The following is a 20,691-nucleotide window of genomic DNA, read 5'->3' on the forward strand; positions in this document are numbered from 1 at the left end:
TAATAGAAGGGCTCCCAATTATGCATGAATACTACAGCATATCTTTATAGCAATAGCATAAAAACCAGCTGCCCAAGTAGGTTACCAAACAACACATTTGTAACAGGTAGGACTGTTACACGAGGGTTTGTGGTTGGGCCCTGTGCCGTGGGAGCGGCCTCTGCCTCAGCCTGGCACTACAAGCCAGAATTTCTCAGTGCAAGAGGTGCAGAGGACTCGGCTTGTGTTGCTGGTGCCAGAGGATTTGGCTTTCTTGGATTTCAAAGATATTTATTCTATTTTTTAAAGCTGCCCTCAAGGCTGGAAAGTCCAATTCCCATTCACCAAACCCTCCAAAGGTATTGAAAATTCCAACCTTAAGCTCTCCCAAAATAATACAACATCCCCCTAGCTATCTGGATAACCAGGGTCTTCCCACCTGAATTTACTCTACAGGTGTGAGGAGGAAACTTGGCACATATGTCTCTACAGCACTCCAGATAGACCTAGACAACAATCAAGGACAGCAACAAAGACCCAAACTTATTTACAATAATAGGATCAGAGAAGTCATCTAAAACCAAAAGGCTCTTGGAGGCCTGTACTCTCTGGAAGGAGAGGGCACCTGCCTCCTGCATCTTCCCAGGCACAAAGGGTTCCAGGAGAAAGTTGTATCTCCTCCCCATCCCCTGGTCAAGGGGAATTCACGCTCACGCACAAGGGAGAAATAGAGGGTGATGTAATAGAGGCATCAAACTCAGTGCTTCTCTGAATCACAACAACAAATCACACCCTTTCTTAGAAGCATTAAGGGTGTGCATTTCCATAGCCAGAGATTTTCCAGTTAAGAAAGACTTTCCCGAGCATTTACTGCAGCCAGATCCAGCCAGAGAAAAAAAACCCACAAAACTGGACACCTACCTGCCCAGCCACAGCTCAGTCAGGGCAGCCCTAAGCTGGGAGGCTCACTCTCTCAGGAAATCAGAATTTAGTAACCTATCTGCTCCTGCAGCTCGTTATGTCCTTAATTGGGTTCTGAAAGTGATGAACCTGCAACCAGTTTTCTATGGCTCTCGATATTTTTTCCAGTTCTTCTGAGTCTTTCTGCCCAACTGCAGAGTTGGACTGCAGAATAGGGTGATGGGGACGGCTGGTGCATCTGCAGTGTTTTGTCAGAACTTTTTAAGCAATCTGAGTTAACAAGGGAGTAGAAACATCTGCACCCTGGCCTCAAAACACTGCAGTTGTCTTTGGGGAAAGTGCACTGCAAAGCTGCAAGCTTCATTTTTCTATTTGCTTTTGTATTTGCTTGCAGCAGAGTGGGACAGTGAGGTAGACAGGTAGTGCCTGTGTAGTTTTGGTGGGGAGCACTGGGTGAATTAAGACACAAAACACATCTAATAGCTTTAATACTCATAATTGGCTTCATGGGTATTACATAGCTAAGACAAAACTACTATTCACTGAATCACAGAATCAGAAAAAGATATTTGAATTAAACACAGGAACTTCCCTAGCCACAGTGTTTCATACGTTGAATCACAAAACAAAAGCCAAAAAAATTTCCCGTAAAGCATAATTTGTTACTCTTTGTACTTCACTCAGCCTTGGTGAGCTTCAATTTAACACAGCTGGCTGACTTCCTCTTCACTTGTGATAACCTGCCACTTCAGTGACCGGACTGCAAACATTACAGGGAAAAGTTTAAAATCAACTGTTCCAGAAATCATCCTTATTAATTATAAGCTTTTTAATTTTTTGCATGGAAGGGGCTTGATGATACAGCTTTCTATAAACTCAAAGACAACATGAGGGTCTTGGTCAGCATTGACATAAATGGCATCTTCATAAAAATCCTCCAGTTCCTTGACATTCCTGTAATAGGTTTCCACACGCTTCTCAATATTTTCTTCCTTGTCTCTGGGGTTCTGCCTGAGACGGACTTGGATCTCTGGTGTCGGTGCTGGTCTGAATGTCATGTGGTATCTGGAGATGAGATACAAATGCCACTGCTTCAGCTCAAGTTGAGGACACAGCGGCCATTTTCTAAGATATTCCATGTTTTTGCCTATCACAGTTCCTTGGAAGTGCCTCTTTCTGCTCTAGGTTAGGGTTTTAAAACAATGATTGGAAATTTCACGGCAAGTAATCTGTCATTCCGGCTCTCAAGAATCCTGGATACTCAAAAGCCAAGAGTTTCTCTTGAGGTGATGCAGACAGTGCTGCTACTGTTTATATACGTGACACGACGTGTGGAGAAATCCCTATTACATGTCCAATGCTCCAGGTTCAGAAGCATTTCAAGACCTATTCCAGATCCAATCCCAAGGTAGCATGTTTTACTTGTAATTTTTATTTCTATTTTTAAAAAAGCATCTAAAAAAGCCTAACCTTAAACCTTAGCATCTGTTAAAATTCTTTGCTGTGGTTTACTGTTATGCTGATTCTGGACATTAGTCAGGAAAAAACTGTGAAACTTTTGAGTGCTTTCTCTGCATTGAATCGGTGAGCCCAAACATAGCCCTGTGTCCAGGCATTGCTGAAGGAACTGTAACTTAAAATGTGTTTATGGCTCTCAGACACTGGGGACTTTCCTGCCAAGATTCAAAAGTGCAGCAACAGGGCTGGGATCACCAATATTAAATTTTGAAAGTATTTCCTATTAGCAGGCATGTGGCTGAGCGCTTCCAGCAAATGGCAGAAGGGTAGCAGAAGCACAACCCTTGCTCAACACAGTCTCTAAATCACCATAAGCTGAGCTTGAAAGGTAGGTATCCTTCCTCTTGATAAGCCACTACAAGTAGGGTTAATACTGTTATTGCTCAAGAACACTGGAAAAAGTTAAGAAGACACAAATACTCTACCTCGGTCTCTATTTCTGGGCAGATACCAGGTAGAATATAATTGCTAACATCTTTTTATAGTAGCTGAAGATAAAAAGAGGTTAATTCACTCTGAGGTAGGCTTTGGTTATTTCTAGCTTCCAAAATGCCAGAATTTGGCTTCCCTGAATTCACAGCTCAAGGTTCACTCAACTAGTCAGCAGGCTTCAGCAAGACAGAGGATTTTTATCACCAGAGTCCTGTAGCAGTGCTGCAGTCCAGCTCAGCCTGCCCAGACAGCTGACACCAAAAAGAATTCTGACAATGTTTCTGCTTTGCCAAAGGCTCCCAACAATCGCTAAAAGCTCTTTTGCAAACATGTATTTAAATTTCCTGCCACGGTAATTCTAATTCTGAGTAAATGTCTCCTGTGCCCCAACACAAAACCAGTTTATCCCTCTTCCTGCACAGCCAAATTTTCTGAAACTGTTAGGATAAATGCAAAACAGAGGAGAGAAGCAGAGTCTCTGTGTCTCTGCACAGAACTGCACTACAGCTCCAGCTGGTACAATGATGTGGACACAGAGTTCATTCCACAAGAGCACAGCTGAAGGCCACCCTCCTCACTGCTCTGTAGCCAGCAGTGCAGGTTTAACATAATGCCAAGGATTAGATACATCATCTAAAACAATTCAATTCACAATGAATTTGGAAGGAATAAAACCCAGAGTTTGGAAGAAGGAAGCGTGTTAACTGGAGCAGATACTGAACAAGCTAATCCTAATGATAAGAAACGCAAAGATGTGTGAATTATTTGCTTCATACTGTTAATTTCTTCTGAACAACTGCATCAATTATTACTAAAACAAAGAGAACAGTTACAGCAAATCACTGTTGCTGTCACAAGTTAATGTTGCACCTCGAGTAAGACATTTGAATAATCATGTACAACTTTGGGACAAACCCAGTTTTTATGGCCTTAATCTTTGAGGGTTCAGTATTTGCCTTTGATTCAATAGGATGCATTTAACCATTAGAAAAGTAAAATAGTGGTTTAAAATTTAAGTGTGAGGAATCGTAAAAACAGAGCACAAGTGAAGTTGCAAATCCACACCAATTCCAGCAGGTATTTAGTAAGATATTTCATTGTTACTTTTTCCCTGAAAAACAAGGCTGGATAAGACAGTAAACCTGAAGGTCACTGCTGAAACAAGGTGATGTGACTGCCAGTGAGATGAACTGCCACATTTGAGAACCCAATCTTACAGTGACTCCGTGACTCATAAATGAGTTTGCTCTACTGAGCAGGAAATATATTAACATCTCACAGCAGACAGAACCATCACAGGAGCTGGGGGAAGTAAAACGCAGCAAGTTTTCCATTTTCCCCGGCTGGGAAGCCTTCAAAATTCCCATGGGAATGTCTGAAAACCATCTGCATTTAGGCTAGGTTTCAGACATCTTCCCTCAGCGTTCTTTTACCAACCAATTTAGTGACCATTAAAATGTTAGACCTGAGCTACTTGCTGCTGTAGATTTCAGGCTCCAAGATTTTCAAATGCCCTATTCTGAGAACAGGAGCTTGCTGCAGCAGGTAGGTAAGTTGGTACTTGAGTAGCTATGAAAGTTTTAACTTTTCTTTTAAGGAGTCCCTAAGCAAGAGTACAATATTCCTGAGTTTCCTTAGATTTCTATGAAGTCTACCTGGCGCTTTCATCTCACTGGCAGTCTTGAAAAATGTTAAACATCAGACATGAGTGCTAACCTTTCCCCAGTGACGGGATCAATCCTCCGTTGAGACAGTCGTTCCATGATGGATTCATAGGGGAGATTAAAGAAAAATACCCTATGGAGAACATAACAATTAAGTGCATTAACATCCTGAGAACATCACTTGTGACCTTCAGAGTATGAGTTAATCCTTACCCAAACGAACGGCACACACAGAGGTGGAAGTGACAGTACCACTCAAAACTGCAACATCAGAAAACGTTAGCATACGCACAGGACCTCTCTTCTCTGGTTCTTCTCCTCACATCTTGTTTAGTCTCCAACCTCATCAAGGCAGAAGCTCTTTGACACACGGTATGTGTGGTGCTGTGTGCACGGACAGGGCTTAACGGAAAATACAGTGTGGACACCAGTGACTGAATTGCAGCTGGAGCCTGCCTCAGAGTCTGTCATAGCTTGCTCGCAATCCAGCAGTTACCTCTGAACTTCCTCTGGACCCAGCTTCTCAACCCAACTAGCAAATACAATCACAATGACACTTTGCAAAAGGTAAATAAAAAATTGCTACCGTTCCTGTCAAGGACCAAAAAAGAGCTCGTCTGCCTGTATTATGCATTCTTCCCTAACAACAGTACTGCACAACTTGGTGCCCATGAAAGGCATTTTCCTCTTGCTGTTTCAGTCCACTTCCACTTGTTTTGCCCTTGCCTCCCCACACAGCCCCACAGTGTGAGTCCTCCTGTCTCCCACTCCTGTCCTGCATCCTTAAAAGCAGAATGAGTACTAAGACTTAATACGTGCTGCATTGTGATTCTGACAATCCCCTGTCCCTGCCGTTAGCGTTGACCTGCAGAGAACAGCACCAGGGCACAGAAGGCAGCTCAGTACAGCATAACCCACTCGACAATCAGCCTTGCTGTTGAGACTGCTAAAGAGGAAATATTAATGCTTGATTTTAAGATGAAAATCTGCAATTCCCATTGAGTCTGAACAAGACGTAGTTGCTCAGCATCTTAAAAAGTCAGACCCTCAGTGCCAGTGGTGTGGGTTCCATGCTATGAAGAGCTTTTCACCAGAGGATGGAGTGGCACTTGCCAACTCGCTTCATACAGGTTACACAAAAGCCCTGATTTGAATCAAGGATGCAGAACCAGAAAACAATATACACCACTATTGACCCCAGTCACATTACACTGTTGCATATAAACTGTTGTACCCATCTCCCATTGACTCCTCCTTGGCATTTTGGTTCCTTATAATGGTCCTGTTAATTTTATATTCTAGTTCAAAAGCTCTTCAACAGAAAATTCTCGATGAACTGCTGAGAATGAGTGAGTCCCCTGTCCCCCAGCTATTGGAGACCAAAGCAGATCTGGACAAAGATCACATTCAATGATTAATTCAGAACAAAACAAAAAATAAGGCTTCCTTTGAAAACTTATGAAAATAAACTTTTACCAAGCACAGCCTGAAGGCTGTAAATACATCTTTCTTTATAATACACCTTCTCCTGCTGCTGCCTTCAAGGCCAGGCTTCCTATTTTCGTTTTTGTCTGCCTCTCACAATAGATACTGTATGCTTTAGACATTCACCAAAGGAACATTTTACACTGACTGGGTGGGATCAGACCAGATGAAAGGCTGAGCTTTACCTTGGCATGCACATAGCAGATTACTAGAATCCTTTGTAGGATTTAAAGTTATGAAAATCATCTCTCTTTTCAAATGTTTACAGATAATGACTTCTATTCACACTGTGGTAACAAAATAACAGCCAGGAATAAAACATTCAAGATCTCGGAGATTCCAAAGACAGGAAAAGAACAACAGTTTCAACACTCTTTTATCCCTTACACTCTTAACATTTTGTTTTTCTTTGTTTCTGTTGCCCAACAATGGCACAAAACCGTGATTGTCAGAACAGGTAACATCTGATGATATGTCTCAAGATGAATATTCTAGTAGAGAGGAACAACATTTATACAGTCATGATAATTGATACAGCTTCCTATTATATTCTGAAATAAACAAAACCACTAAAGGATTATAACCTGGCATATCAAGAAAGCTTGTCGTAATTCATAGTTACTAACTCAAAAAGTATTATGGTATTTGAAACAGAAGAGCCTAAAAAACTCCACTTAAAAAGCTGCCAACAAAATGAACTCTGAAAGCCTTGTCTGAGATTCCCTTCTTTTTTATACAAGATGCTTCTTATTATCCAGTCTGGTGTCACCATTAAAGAAGAGTGTAGGGGGAAGATGTGGGAGATTATAGACATGCCTGCTACTAGTATAGATTCTTTTTCCCCACTTGCATTGTATAACGGCACACACAGAATATACTATACAACAGCACAGACTCCTAATCCAACAGTCCTTCCCGTGGAAGGTGGGATGCCTTACCCTGCCATACCGTACATCTCCTTTAGATAAGAGAAAACAACACTCCCCAGGGCTGTCAGTTTAAAATCGTTCAGAAGCAGGAAAAAAAGATGAAGGGGAAAACTACTGACAGAACTACTGTCTAGACTTAAAATACTTCCAATTAGAAAGCTTTATTATCATTTTGAAGGAGACACATACCACACACAGTCTATTATGCAGCCCCAGGAGGCTTACTCACATGAGTAAAGCCTATTTACATGTATGCACTCTCTGTGAAGGGCTAGCCTTGGGTATATGATACATCTCCTTCAGCCCCTCAAGGTATTTCTGAGCAACATTTTGCCCGTGTCCCTCTCTCAGCTGCTATGACTCTGATCACATAACTTGACCCTCCAACCATCCAGGTAACATGTTTGTTGGATTTCTCTTGGAAATCCTCATAAGATAGAGGGCTGCATCCACAACCTTGATCCAGCATTGAGAGCAGTAACTGGAACAACTCCTTACAATTACTGGATTCATCTTCAAGCACAGCTTGGCCCCTTTCACATATTAAGTGTAATTTTTTTCGCATAAATGCATCCTTTGTAAAGCTCACTTTAGGAATCAGCCAGGCTTTGTATGTTGTAATGTTTCACAACTTCTATCAAGGGGAAATATGAAACAGATGTCATCAGAATTGGTAGACAGGGAGGCGAGGAAACACAGCCTCATATCAAAGTATACTACATTATACTGCTAGATTAGCATCTAGCGCAGCTTCTCTTTCAGAGTTGGCAAGCTGTTAGTTCAGCTCTGCAACAGGTGAATAACGTTAATCAGCAGCAACACGAGGTGTGCACTGGGGAGGGCTGGGCAGAGATGCACCAAGAATCCTCACTCCTGCATCACAGCCTCAGCATCTACCTAGTGGCAACCAAAAATCATTGGCATCCAGGTACAAATTGGTGCTCTGTGGGGTATAACTCGGTAGAGCCTCTCAGCCCAGGTCTCTGAGGACAAATGTCCCCCTAACTACCACTGAGTGGCAACATTGCTGCTAGATGCAGGACTGAAGCCAAGTGATTCGTAAGCAAAGCTCTGTCCTCTCTCCTTTGTTCTCTCTCCCAGGAGAGGGATGTGAGAGAAGGTCCAGTCCTGTCAGCTAGCTTTCACAGATAATAAAACCGTGAACACAAATGTTAAAAGGAAAAAAAACCCCTTGTGTCAGAATCCTGCCTCTTCCTCACTGTACTTGACATCACTTATCTAATCTATTACAGCTTTCAGATACATTAGAGAGATTAAATTCCAACAAATTAATAATGTTGATGACACCTTCACTGTGTACCTAGTCAAATGAGAACTAGTTGCCTTTGGATGATGATGAAATATAAAAGGCCTCTAACAGCTGGAATATAACATTGTTTTCCTACCAGCCATCTGGCATTCCAAAAGGGTATTCCAATCGCTTCTGGCTTCTGACTATTCAGAAAGCATCATCTAAGATCCTAGAGGTCACCAGGGCATCCTGATGGCTTCCCTTTGCAAACGGAGAGAGGAGAATGTAAAAGTATGGGTGGCAGAAGTTTTGTTTCGCATCTGATCGTGAGACAGCATTTTGGGGAAAATATGTCACAACTATACAATAGGTGAAGAAAGGTTTTTTGACCTACAGAACAGCATTCATCTAATCCTGAACTGCATTTGTTCCAGATGGCAACCAACCTAGTTAATCCAAGTTATTAACAATTGACGGTGCTCAGTTGTCCTCAGGAGAATTTTTTTGGTGATGGTTTTCCTGTTTTGTGGATATAATGTCACCGACTTAAAGCACCTATAATGGAAAAATTACGAGTGTTGCCCTAAGACAAGCAAGTGCTGTGTGCCTGAATTCTGGTATCACTGAGCTATGGATTAAGGCACACTCCTCCTCTGTACTGACAGTCACTCTTCCAGGATGGCTCCACTGCCTTGCCAGCTGCCTTCACATCTCAAGAAAACTAAAGCTCTGCCTGTAAGCCACGGCCTTCCACCAGTTTTGGTCCTGTAATTTAAACATAGCTGTTTTATGAGGCTGACCTAGACGGATCCAGATGTTGACTGTTCTAGACCTGAGCTATTTACTTATGTCAGATTCTCATCCTTGGCATTTCCCATTACCTGGAGTTGCTCTGGATTGACATTGGTGGAGGGGAGCCCAAAGCCAAGCCCTTCTTGTAAAATTACTGTCTGTGAAACTTGACCTATACCATTAAATCTAATTGAATACATACCTTGTTTTCATTTAAGGGTGAAAAGACAATGCAACATGATATCTGAGACAGAATCCTGACTCCCTAGCTGGCTTCTAAAAACAGACACTACTGACTTGCTTGTGGCTATACCAGGGCCAGATCAAGCCTTGCAATAAAGTTAGGATGCTTGAATTAAAAAGAAGATACAACACCAGACAACACTGGGCCACTTTTAATGTAGCATTTAAACTTTTGAGTTGAAACTGCAACTTTAAAAATAGTAAGCTATTAATCTTTCCCTTATTTTCTTGACTCCTATATATCTTCTCCCTCGTAGGCAGGTACCAGCTGCCATATTCCCATTCTTCACGCTCTGCACTCTGCAAAAAAAAGAGGCCCCTGCTGGCCAATTCTTGTTTAAAATTGTGCATAATTGATAGTGGCAAATCTACCCCAGCTGTGTCTAAAACCTCTCCAGGGGCAAGAAAAACACTCTTTGTGACTGTCATTAACTACTAAATTAGCAAGTGCTCCTGGCAGTTTACAACGTACCACATCAGTCTGCTTTAAAAAAAAAAGAACGTGAAGATCAGATGCCTGTGTGATCTCAAAGTTACAGCAAACTTTGCTGGCAGAACTTTGATGGAATCCCAGCTAAATCAGCAAAAGAGAATGGGAAAGAGAGAGCAAGAGTGAGAGAGCGGAAGAAAGAGAGAGGAAGGAGAGGAAAGAGAGAAAGGGACACAAAGTTACCCTCTTTTCCAGGCAGACAAATAGAAAATGTCAAATTCAAGGTTAGAAAATTGAGCCTTTCATAAGGCACAGTACATCTTACTCAATATAGCGATATCAATACAGTGTTATCTGATGCTATGGCACAATTCCCCATGGAAAATAACTCTCCTGGAGGACTTAGTTCTGGCAATGCAATGGCTACAATTTTTGTAATTGAGTTATAAAGCTGAAAAAGAGATGAGGCTGTTGAAGTGTATGGATGCAGTAGCTCTCTAAAAGGCTACCCCAGGTAAAATCCTTATGTGATCACTGGCACAAATGCAAGCTCCTCCCTTTGGTTCATAAAACAGCCAAAGCAGGCGGAGAAGGAAATAACACAGTTCTCGCAAAAGGATGGAAAAGCCCTGGGGGGCATTATGGAGTGACTGAACTGGCAGAGAAACAAGTACCATCTCTAGCAACTATCCTGAATTTGCCTAAACTGTAAGACCCGTTGTTAAAATTGACCACTTTTTTTGTTTTAAAAGTTTCCAAAAATGCATAAAACTGTACAAACTTCTGGATCGCACAGGGACCACAAGCCAGACAGGAGTGAGATGGCAGGCTTGGCCAACATACAAGAAAAATCTGCATTGAAAAAGGTCTTTTTCTTAGGTAGCACCATTGAATTATCACAATAATACGGCAAATCAAGTTAGTGGTTCAAGCTGACATGTACATGGAAGTTCAGATTTGAATCCAAGTGACTAATGCCAGCTAAAGCCAAGTCATCTTGTCTTTATTGACTTTCTAGCTAGAGATACCTGACTTGGATCAATCAGTTCCCCTAAAGAATGCTCCCTTTCCTGTAGTATAAGGATACCTTGAACCTGAAACATTGGCTAAGCCTGTTCTCAAGAACTAGAGGCCCAGCCACAGGATCCCGAGCACATTATATTTCCATAATTCCACTCTGCATGCCCAAATCCCCTCTTAAAAATTAAACCGGTTACATATATCCCTTCTACCTTTTCCCCAGTCTTGTTCAGGTTTCTCTCAATGCAGCTATAAACCAGGTATTTTGCCCGCAGGTAACCAGACTACAGAGGATCTTCTGAAGCTGCACTACTGACTGGACATGGATCTTAGTTTACTATCTACCCTAAATACTGCTTCTGTGTGTCTCTGCAATGGATGAAATGATCTTTATCTCTTATTTATGGAAGGAGCTGTTGGGAGGTTTTATTCACTGATGTCTTTCAAATTCTGTGATATCTTCCGATGAAAGATGCTCGATTCTATTTTGGGAAGTAATTTCACCCTCTAGGTTTTGACCATAAGGGAAAATTCATTGCATTAACACTAAAACACAGGTTAATTGGCACCAGTGTTTTGCTCATCGAGCTCCTATAATGATTCATATGATGACAAGCTATTTCCAGACACTGGATCTTTCTTTTCAAATGGATGCATTTCTGTCGAATAACTACAAAAGGCAGCTAAGTGGGCCACTATTCCCAGGACATGGCTTCTGGCCAGGGGAGCGAGATGAACAACATCCTTCGTAGCTGCAGATGTTCCTTCCCTTCACCAGCAGTGCAGAGTAATGACTCTTGTTAGATGTTTTCCACCCACCAGTTAGATGCGCTCAGCCTCCAACAGCCGAGACAGTCGAGGTGGCAGGGTCCCTCCCGCATCCCACCCCACCAGCCTGGTATCTCAGCAGCATCTCAGCGGGTGCCACACCAGCTTACGCAGGGGGAACAGGCGCAGCCCTGCCAGGTAGCACTGTCTGTCTGTTTTACAGAACAATGGGCTGGATCTTGAGCTGGGATAAAGCAAAGTAGCTCCACTGGCATCACGCAGATTTACACCAGCAAAGAACCCCAGGCCTTTTGGCAGCGAGAGCCATTCCACGCGACAGTGGTCTGAAGAGCTACCGGCTGTGTAAACGTTACATAAGCACAGCGAAAGGCACACATATACAGAGCAAATGTTTTCATACTAGGGGCTTCAATGCATTTTTAAAGCTTCTTTTGAAAAGGCAATATTAACTCTTCCCATATGTAATAAGTGGCTTGGATGCATTAGTACCTCCATTCAAAACTACTTTACATTTCTCCCCTCATTTTTATTCTTTGCCTCCTTCTTACTCTCAGCTGTTATTCTAGCATCTTTGCATTCCCCCTGGAGTTCATTCCAGCGGTGCTTTATGAATCACAGAATAAGATGGCAGCCAGCACTGCTTTAGAGTAATGTGGCTGGCATGATTTCCACTATCCTCAAGGTTAATCAAACTCAGTCTCAGATAATCGAAAGCCTCGGCGGCCCCAGAGGCCCGAGGTCAGGAACCTAAACCCGCTTCCCCAAATGCAGTCATGTTTCCTTAGATGCTTGCAACCTTCCCCTGCAATAATTAGATTCTGGAAATCAAATCTTGAGTGGAGCAAGAACTCCAGGGTTAAGCACTAGCAAACTCATATCAGAATTGATGCCTTTGCTACCTGTCTGCAGCTTTTCTCTAGCACCTCCAGCTCCTAACAAGAAAACCCATAGTCTTCTTCCTTATTAAATAAATGGAATCAAATTCATAGTAAATGATGTTTAATCTTAAGTGTTCCTATAAAATGCTACATTAAACTCCCCCCACCCCCATCATTTAAACACTAACTTTTGTTGTTGGTAGGATATTTGGTATGTAAAATAAAGTAAATAAAAGAACTGACACCAAAAAAGTGTATGATTTGGGGGCAAGGGGAGGGAATAAAAGAATGGATTATAATGTGTCATTTTATATATGTGTCAAAGGAAACCAATTTCATAATAGGGAATAAAAATTCCCTGTTTAAATACTGTCAAATAAATCCTCAAATGTAATAGGGTTCACTTCTGGGGAAAAGAAAACTAAATCTGATTAAATATTAATGTGGCGTAGTATTAATTAAGAGAGAAAAAAGTCCATCAAGAGAACCCCAATATGTTTACTGTGTCCCCAGGAAGCTGGAAAATTTCACAATCAAGTGTGTAAATGTTCTAAAAAAGGGTCCTGAATATTTTATGAATATTTGTCATAAAACAGAAATAATAACCACTGTGCAGAGCTATTAGAATTAATATTTATGCTGCCCGCCATGAAATATTCATGGGGACAGAGAAAGGGGGGCCCGTAAGACAAGAATTAATTTACATTGGGCTTGGTTTACCCGCTGGCTTGATGTTTAAAGACGGGTTGACAAGCCTCCATATGAATCCGTCAGTCACTTGCAGCAGTAGGTGGGGTGAAGGCAGGGGGAGGCGGGGGGAAACGGGTCCAAGCTGCTGACAGCTCACAGATTGAGTTTCTGACAGCCCTTAAAAAACCTAAACGGCCCCCCACCTTTTTTTCCTTCTTCCATTGCCCAAGGCGCTCTGTACTGCCACCATTCATCCGATCTCCCCTTCCATCTGCTGAAATTAAGGAATTAATGAGCGCTATACACTTTACAGCGGGCCCCAGGAATGTTTACTGGTGATTAAATTATAATGCAGCCAAGCTGTATAATTCATGAACCAATTAAAGGAAGTGTTAGTTGATTTGATGGGATGAGGACGTACAAAAAGCATTTAACTAATAGGGAACCGTGGGCTGCCGGTCGCTTTGGCTTTCTCGGATTACGCGGCTAATTGCTCTGCTTTATAGGGCTGTCACAGATAGCCATACATATTTCATTGTTCTCAAATACTTCAATTGTTTGCTTTCGTGTTGCTGCTGTAATATGTAGAAGCTCAGCCAAACTTCAGTGTAGTTAAAGCACTACTCTGCAAAAGCAGGTTGCTTTGGGAGGAGGGAGGAATGAGCAGGGCAGAAGGAGAAGGCTGGCTGACAAAGGAGTAACTTAAAGCCTCAGAGTTAAATGTCACTCAGCAATTACATGATTAAAAGGTGCAACATATGATAGTCTTTTGTTTTACAACTTTTTGGACACTAATATTCTATGCTGACTTCACTGCAGAGAAAATATTGGTACACTAAACTGCATTTTTTTTTTTAATACTGAGGAGCAAAAGAAGAAGGGGGAGAGGGAAGTATATTTTAAAAAATCCAGCAGGGAGGAGCCAGATCGCTGCGGTTATCAAGAACAATACATCGTATTTTAACTTACATGGTTCGATATTTGAAAATACATGAGAGATGAAGGAGGTTGATTTCCCATCTGGGAGAATGCTCAGTGTCTAATCCAGAGAGCTGCTGAGTCGTGCTAGCTAGTCAGACCAACAACTTCAGTTTATTACACAAGGAATGGGGGAATTTACCATTTCTGCTGTTTTACAAAGCACTTCCCCCCAGCTGACAGGCCACAGGATTTGATGAAACGGATTCTCTTGATTTGAAGAGGCCTATCAGTCAAGTTACTCCTGTCCTCAGTCAAAAACAGGCACATTCTTCAGCAATGAAATCCCCAACCCATATACAGAAGTACATGTGTTGCTGAAGAAATTAGGTACTATCGGATAAATATCACAAACATGTGCACTAACTTGTGGTTAGACCCTGAAATCTATTGAATAAAGAAGAACCTGGGTAAATATGCTATTTCTGTAGCTCAGTGATGAAGACTGCAAACCTCTATGCATCCTCAATCAGGTATATTGTCACCCACCTGAGGAACACCGTGGTAAATCTCGACCACCTGTTTAATTTAGAGCTTTACATTTCCAAGTGTTGTACAAACACCAACTAAATTACTTTCAAGATATCCTATTATGTAAAGCTTATAATCTGGTCCATGCCTTTCCTCGCACCCATTCCCTCCAGGATTGGGCTTTGGAAAGCAGTCTCTGCAGAGTGCCCTCACTGATGCCCTGGTACGTGCCTCTCCTCCTCATGTGCTCCACCCTACAGCGCAGAGCATGAAATCCCTCTCCAAATCTGCCCACTCCAGAGAGACAAGAGGGTGTCCTTGTCTGTCAGAAGCAAAACTCTGTGCAAAACCACACCAGTTTTAAGAAAGGTTTTGTTAGATAGGGGCAGCCAACAGCTGGTGCTCAGGATAACTCTTCAAAACATGCCAGCTTCACTTTGACATTCCAGTTATGAACCATCTCCCAGGCAAGCGCCACAACATTAAACTAAGAAAATCCATCTCTGCTCTCCTGTTGGAATTGTTCTGTTTTGTATAAAGAGTTACATCAAACCAGAAAAGCAGAATATCTTTGCAGTCCAATGCAGATATTCACTGGGGCAGCAAGACACTTATATTCAGTGAATATTTACTTTTTTCTAAAGCGCAGAGCAAACCTAAGAAGCCCCAGAAAGAAGGAGCTGAACGTCCCATTCCCATGACAGTTCTCAGAGTAGCAGGCTAGGGGTTGTCCAGGTAGAGGAACAGGTGGGAAAAAAAATCTTGCGATACTAAAGAAAAAAGATTTCTCATATAGCTTGACCCTGATGTTAAAAAGGTAGTATGCCAAAAAAAGAATTATTTTAAATAATTTCCTTTATTCAGAACTACTATATATTGTTAGTTTGTCCCTAGCCAACCTTGGGTTAAGTAATGCAAAACTTTGGCTTAAGACATTAGTTTAATAGGTAGTCTCCGAAATAAGGGATAATGACACCAGTTACACAGCAGGAAAACTTGCCATTAACCCACTGTGTGGTTGAGTAAAATGGGAATTGGATTGCCTGTTCTAGAAAATAGAAAGGTTAAATTGACTGGGAGATAAAGTTGATCCTAAACTCACCTAAGTGGGCAGTGCCTAGGATCTGAAATCTGACTAGCCAGATAATCATCTGGACAGTTATACGCACAGTTGAAAGCCAACATGCGATCTTGGTAGGCTTTCAATTATACCACTTCTGGATTAAACACATCTGCGATTTGGTAAAATCCATTAAATACATTTATGACACAAAGCACCCGGGATAACAACAAACTGTGTGTGTGTGTGTCCCCATGTAGGCTAACTAAATGACTTCATGCGCTGGTCCCTGAAACAGTGAGCTGCATCAATGTGGGCCTTATATGGGGAAAAAGCAGAGGTGAGACACAGGCCCAGGAAGCACTTTCTGCCAACGACTGCTAACAGGAAACATCAGAACTTGGCAATGCAAAGAAATCAGAGGCACTGCAGCAAATATTTTCTTTGTTGCTTTTGAAGTGCCCTGGATACAATCAATCATACCAAAAAAACCTCCTGTATTTTGGTTCAGTGTGGAAAGGGCTATTTGCATTTCAATATGTTCAACTTATCCTGCCAATAAAAACATGGAATCATGAAGAAGAGATCAGGCCACTGGAGTGAAAAACAAGAGATGACATCCTGCAGACCTTTCAGATAAAACAGCTCCTTGCTTGTAACATTTCTGTTGACGTCCCAATATTTCTGAATGATTGGGTTTTCAAATGAGATCAGTCAGCATGCAAATGAGGAAACAGGATCAAGACATCTCCCATATCTGATTGGATAGAGAAATTATCAAAAGACCCTTTTTTCATATCAAATTTCCATCACAAAAGGTCAAACTTTCAACTTCCATTACTTTTGCTAACTGCATTTCACTGTGCCTGCCAGCTCATTGCTACTGCTGTTTTCAGAGGAACAGAGAAGTAACAAATGATTACATCTTCTCCCACATCTGTCATACAGGATGGACAAACATTTTCTAATCTTATTCTATTTTTCTCTACAGCCCGCAAAATCCTTGCAGCCAAAACATCACTTCTAACCTGATTAGCTATTCCTAGGTTGTTTTTATTTTTCTTACAGGTTCTCTTCGTATTTTCTAGCCTACAGACTGACAAGAGCACCAGCTGTGTTGCCAGAATGTCTTGTTCTACAATTTGGCCATTTAAAATACTTTTTGATGTCTGCTTTTCTAAAATATATTTCCTTGTGCTGTCTGGCTGGACTGACGCCTAAATACTCAAGTAATGGATGTTCCAGAAAAACAAAAGACAAAGAAAAAGCATCATTTCCCCTGAAATCCTCACATAGTTACATTTTCCTTTGCAGTTCATCCCTGACAACAAATGCTGCCTGGCCTTCTGTAAATTTTGATCCACTCCTCTAGCGAACATCTGATCACGGCCTGAAACCCCAAGGCTTTGCCCTGCCTGCTCAAAACACTCAGCTCATGCAAATTCAGAGGACTTGCACCCTTGTGTCCAAACAGAGGAGTAGCTCAGCACCCTGAGGTCTCATCCGCTGCTTTTCTAGGTTTAAAGCTGAATTTTGGAGCAGCAGAGATAGCAAGTGGGGCAAGCACAAGAAGATGAAGACATTAGTAAAAAGTGCAGGACTCAATGTATTTGTTGCTACTGGTCCCATAAAAATTTTCGCTCAACATTATTATCATTGCAGCGTATATAACCCATCAGATTAGTACCTAGAGATTTCTACTCTTCTGATTTCTCTGTTCTTCTTATTACTCAACAACTAAATGTTTCACAAAGCCATTTCCTACAGAAATATTTATGTTCCCAAATGTTTATTGGCCCCTCTATCATGATCAAGCTTTTATGAGCACTCTATACAGAACTCTGAATTAAATACATAATTCCTGATCTATCAGATCTTGGCTCGATGCTGTGTTTGTCTATTTTATACAGCAAGGCACTGTAGTGAACTACAGAACACCTTACAGAAAAACTAATTTATACAGTAAAGATATTTCTATCCAACACTGACTGTGTGGGTTAGTGATTACAGAAAGCTAATGAGGACCAGGAAGATGTCGGGTTTAAATTCCAGCAAAGGCACTTATTCATTGCGTTAGGTTTCCTGAACAACCTTTTTAGGTAATTTCTATACAACTACGGCCATTAGGCTCTGCACCATCGTGTCCTGGAAGGAGACGGAAGATGCTCCTTGTAAATGTTACACAAATGCTTCTCCCTCACTTGCTCCACGTCACACAGGTGTCCACAGCTACCCAGAGTAATTTGCCCTCAATTCGGTGGTAACTGATTGGACTCTCTATTCTTGCTGGCAGCTGCGAGTCATAACCAGTGAACAGAGCAGACTGTTAGCCAGCTCCAGGAGGTATTCTCCCAGATTACTTCCTTCATCTTTGATTTTTCATTTTTCTTCTCTTGTCCTTTTGACCAAAAGTGCCTGTGGTGATTTGTGAATGTCTGTACGTATCTAGTAAACTAAAATTTTGGCCTCTTTACCACATGACATCAAGGCAATGTTCTTGGCTCCTTTGTACCCAACAAATGCCAGTCACAGAATGCAGAGACTTTGTGCATCTAAGTTCTCCAACAGCAAAATAATGGTGATTGTATTTTATCTATAGGTCTCTACTCTTCACATTATTACTATTGAAACACCAATCATCAGGCCACCTAAATGGATAAAAAGTCATTCTCTGAAAGGTTAAAACTTGTAGTGTTCTCTTTTTTCCTGGGACAAGTCTGGTCAAAGGTTGTTCCACAATGAACTGGGTAGCTTAGTCACTGGGTAAGGTCTGGAGCACATGATTTAATAATGGGCTCTTCAATGTAGCTGAAAAAATCTAAAAAGATCTGCTGACTGGAAGCTGTATTTGACATTCAGATACATTCAGAATCTGAGGTGTGGGTTTCTAACGACAAGTAACTGCGTAGCAAGTTACTCAGCCTTGGATTGATTGCACAGGCAGCTTTTAAACAGAGTGATTTTTTTCATCTAAAAGATACTATAGTTCAAACAAGACTCCGTCTTTACGATGTGTTTGGAATTAACCAGACAGAACCTGACATCTAATCAAAAAGAAAAAGATGGATTTTTATTCTTAGAACTGTTTTAAAGAAAAAAGATTCCTGTTCTTTAAAAGGCCCAACAACTTTGCATAACTGTTTGTACCTAGAAATAAATTGAAGGTAAGGGCACTCACCTTCACTCACAGTTTGTACATACCGGAAAAATGTGAAAAGCTGAATGTTTATAGTTATTTTCTCACTAATACAACATAGAATCCTGTCTAACACCATAATGAAAAAAAACCCTTTCACAAAATCAAATCCTCCATTTCTTCCAAGGGCAAAACTCCCAGATTATGTAACAATTAAGGATTTTTCAAAATATACTGTTCATACAATCACACAAACTCACCGGCACAGCCCTACTTCATGCACTATGTAAGAATTAGGCATATTTAGAAATATCAGACCTTTGCAGCACATTTTTGCAAGGGCAAGGAGGAACCCAGAACAGGTTTTTGTGTAGGCTTCCAGTAAAAAGCTTACACTGCCATTACCATAAATCACCCCAGAATATCAGCAGTGACATAACATCTTTCATTAAAAAAATACTGCAGCTTCTTTCAGAAGGACTGCCACTTGCCATTTCTTTTAGGTAATCAGATAGCCGTTAATTAATAAACCTGTCAGGTGAATCGTCCTGCTCCGGTCATCATTATCCATTCGGTAACAGAATCCTGCTATCATCACTGCTATCCACCCCATAGCTTCCAGCTCAATTAACTTAATGCTATGCAAATGAGAGGCTCTCCTCATCATTAGCTTATAGCCCACAAATGTTAATAACATAATTGGGCCTTCAACAGGGTAATTAGACACGATTTCTTCCATTAGTCTTACAAGGCTAATTATTGTTGATAGGAGAGAGGGGATGAGTCCCAGTGCTGCATGCAAAGAGGGGCATCTGGTTAAAGCAAATATAGACAAAACATCAACAAGGTAAAACAACAGTTGAGATCTATAGCAGGGTCAGGTAGGGGTGGGGGGAAGGAAGCATGATGAGAAACTTAGGAACCACTGGAGAAATTTGCTACAAGGTAGGAACTAAACCCAAATATTCAGCCTGAATATGGAGCTCTCCTACACTTAGCAGTAAAACAACATGATGCTTAATAAATCAGAGAAAGCTACTCCCAAGATTTTGCAGACAGCGCAATTTGGAAGCTGTACCGATTGAACTTCCTATGTTTGCAATGCAAATACACAGCCAAAGAAGGACACAGAAGAGACATTAAGAAATTAATCTGTTCCTAGTTCTCCCGTGTCATTATGTCCAAGCTTCTCTCCTGCCATCATTGGTTTTGCTGTGTTTTATGGGATGATTTTTCTGTGTAACAGCTACTTACTGTAAGAATTACAGAATTGGAATACAAGGAATTCTTTAATAAACACTGAACAAAATGCATTTCAGCTATTTATTAACAGAAAGTTAATAAAAACCTGGATTCGGTATAATGGACTGGCAGCAACATTTTTAACAGAAAAATGGCAGCAAGTTTTCAAGTTGAGATTATATTTTGAATGGTGGAATGGAAGCTAAGGACTTGCTCCTATGCCAGTTAATTTTATGCAGTCTCATCCATGGAGGTTAGAAATGTACAATGGAGTCAGAATTCTGTAAGGAAACCGTACTTTTAAAAGGAAAAAGTAAACTTTACAAAAATATGGCAAGTTCACCATACCCACCACTTAGCTTTGACAGTTCAGTGTTTTACTGCAAACACTGCTAAGAAAAATATATGTCAATCTGAAGGGCCCACAGGACTCAAGGGGCTGAGAAACCATGTGATTTCTTTGTTTCTGTTTTCTTTAACTTTGGAGCACATTCACGGCCAATACAAATCCTCTGACTGCACTGCAAGTATGAGAGGAGGAACTCTTCCTATATACTTGGCCTGAAAATCAGCTTAAATTATGTTCACGAGAGTAGCAGCATGTACTAGAAGGTTAAATGAAACAATTATTTTTTAACCTGCTCTACCTTGATCTTTGGTCAGTCATATCAAAAGAACAGACTGTCCTCTGGATCATTCACTCAGTGCTTATCAGTGGGATATCAATCAGCATTCATATCAGAACAATATTAGACTACAATTTTTTAAAAAGTAATTTTTAT

General features: G+C 41.2%; 1 protein-coding gene across 2 annotated transcripts in view; it reads right to left on the reverse strand.

Annotated features, from left to right (window-relative positions):
* Window positions 1-1,371: 1,371 nt before the first annotated feature.
* Window positions 1,372-20,691, reverse strand: part of AK8 (adenylate kinase 8) — a 73,876-nt gene continuing 54,556 nt past the window's right edge. For both annotated transcript variants that reach the window (XM_030001025.2, XM_030001024.2), the window contains 2 exons: window positions 4,567-4,647; window positions 1,372-1,965 (listed from right to left, as the gene is read on the reverse strand). In XM_030001025.2, coding sequence (XP_029856885.1) covers window positions 1,719-1,965; window positions 4,567-4,647 — 328 coding nt within the window. In that variant the 3' untranslated portion in view covers window positions 1,372-1,718. The remainder of the gene's footprint in view (window positions 1,966-4,566; window positions 4,648-20,691) is intronic.

This window comes from Aquila chrysaetos, chromosome 24 (genome assembly GCF_900496995.4).
Source record: "Aquila chrysaetos chrysaetos chromosome 24, bAquChr1.4, whole genome shotgun sequence".
Taxonomy (NCBI): domain Eukaryota; kingdom Metazoa; phylum Chordata; class Aves; order Accipitriformes; family Accipitridae; genus Aquila; species Aquila chrysaetos.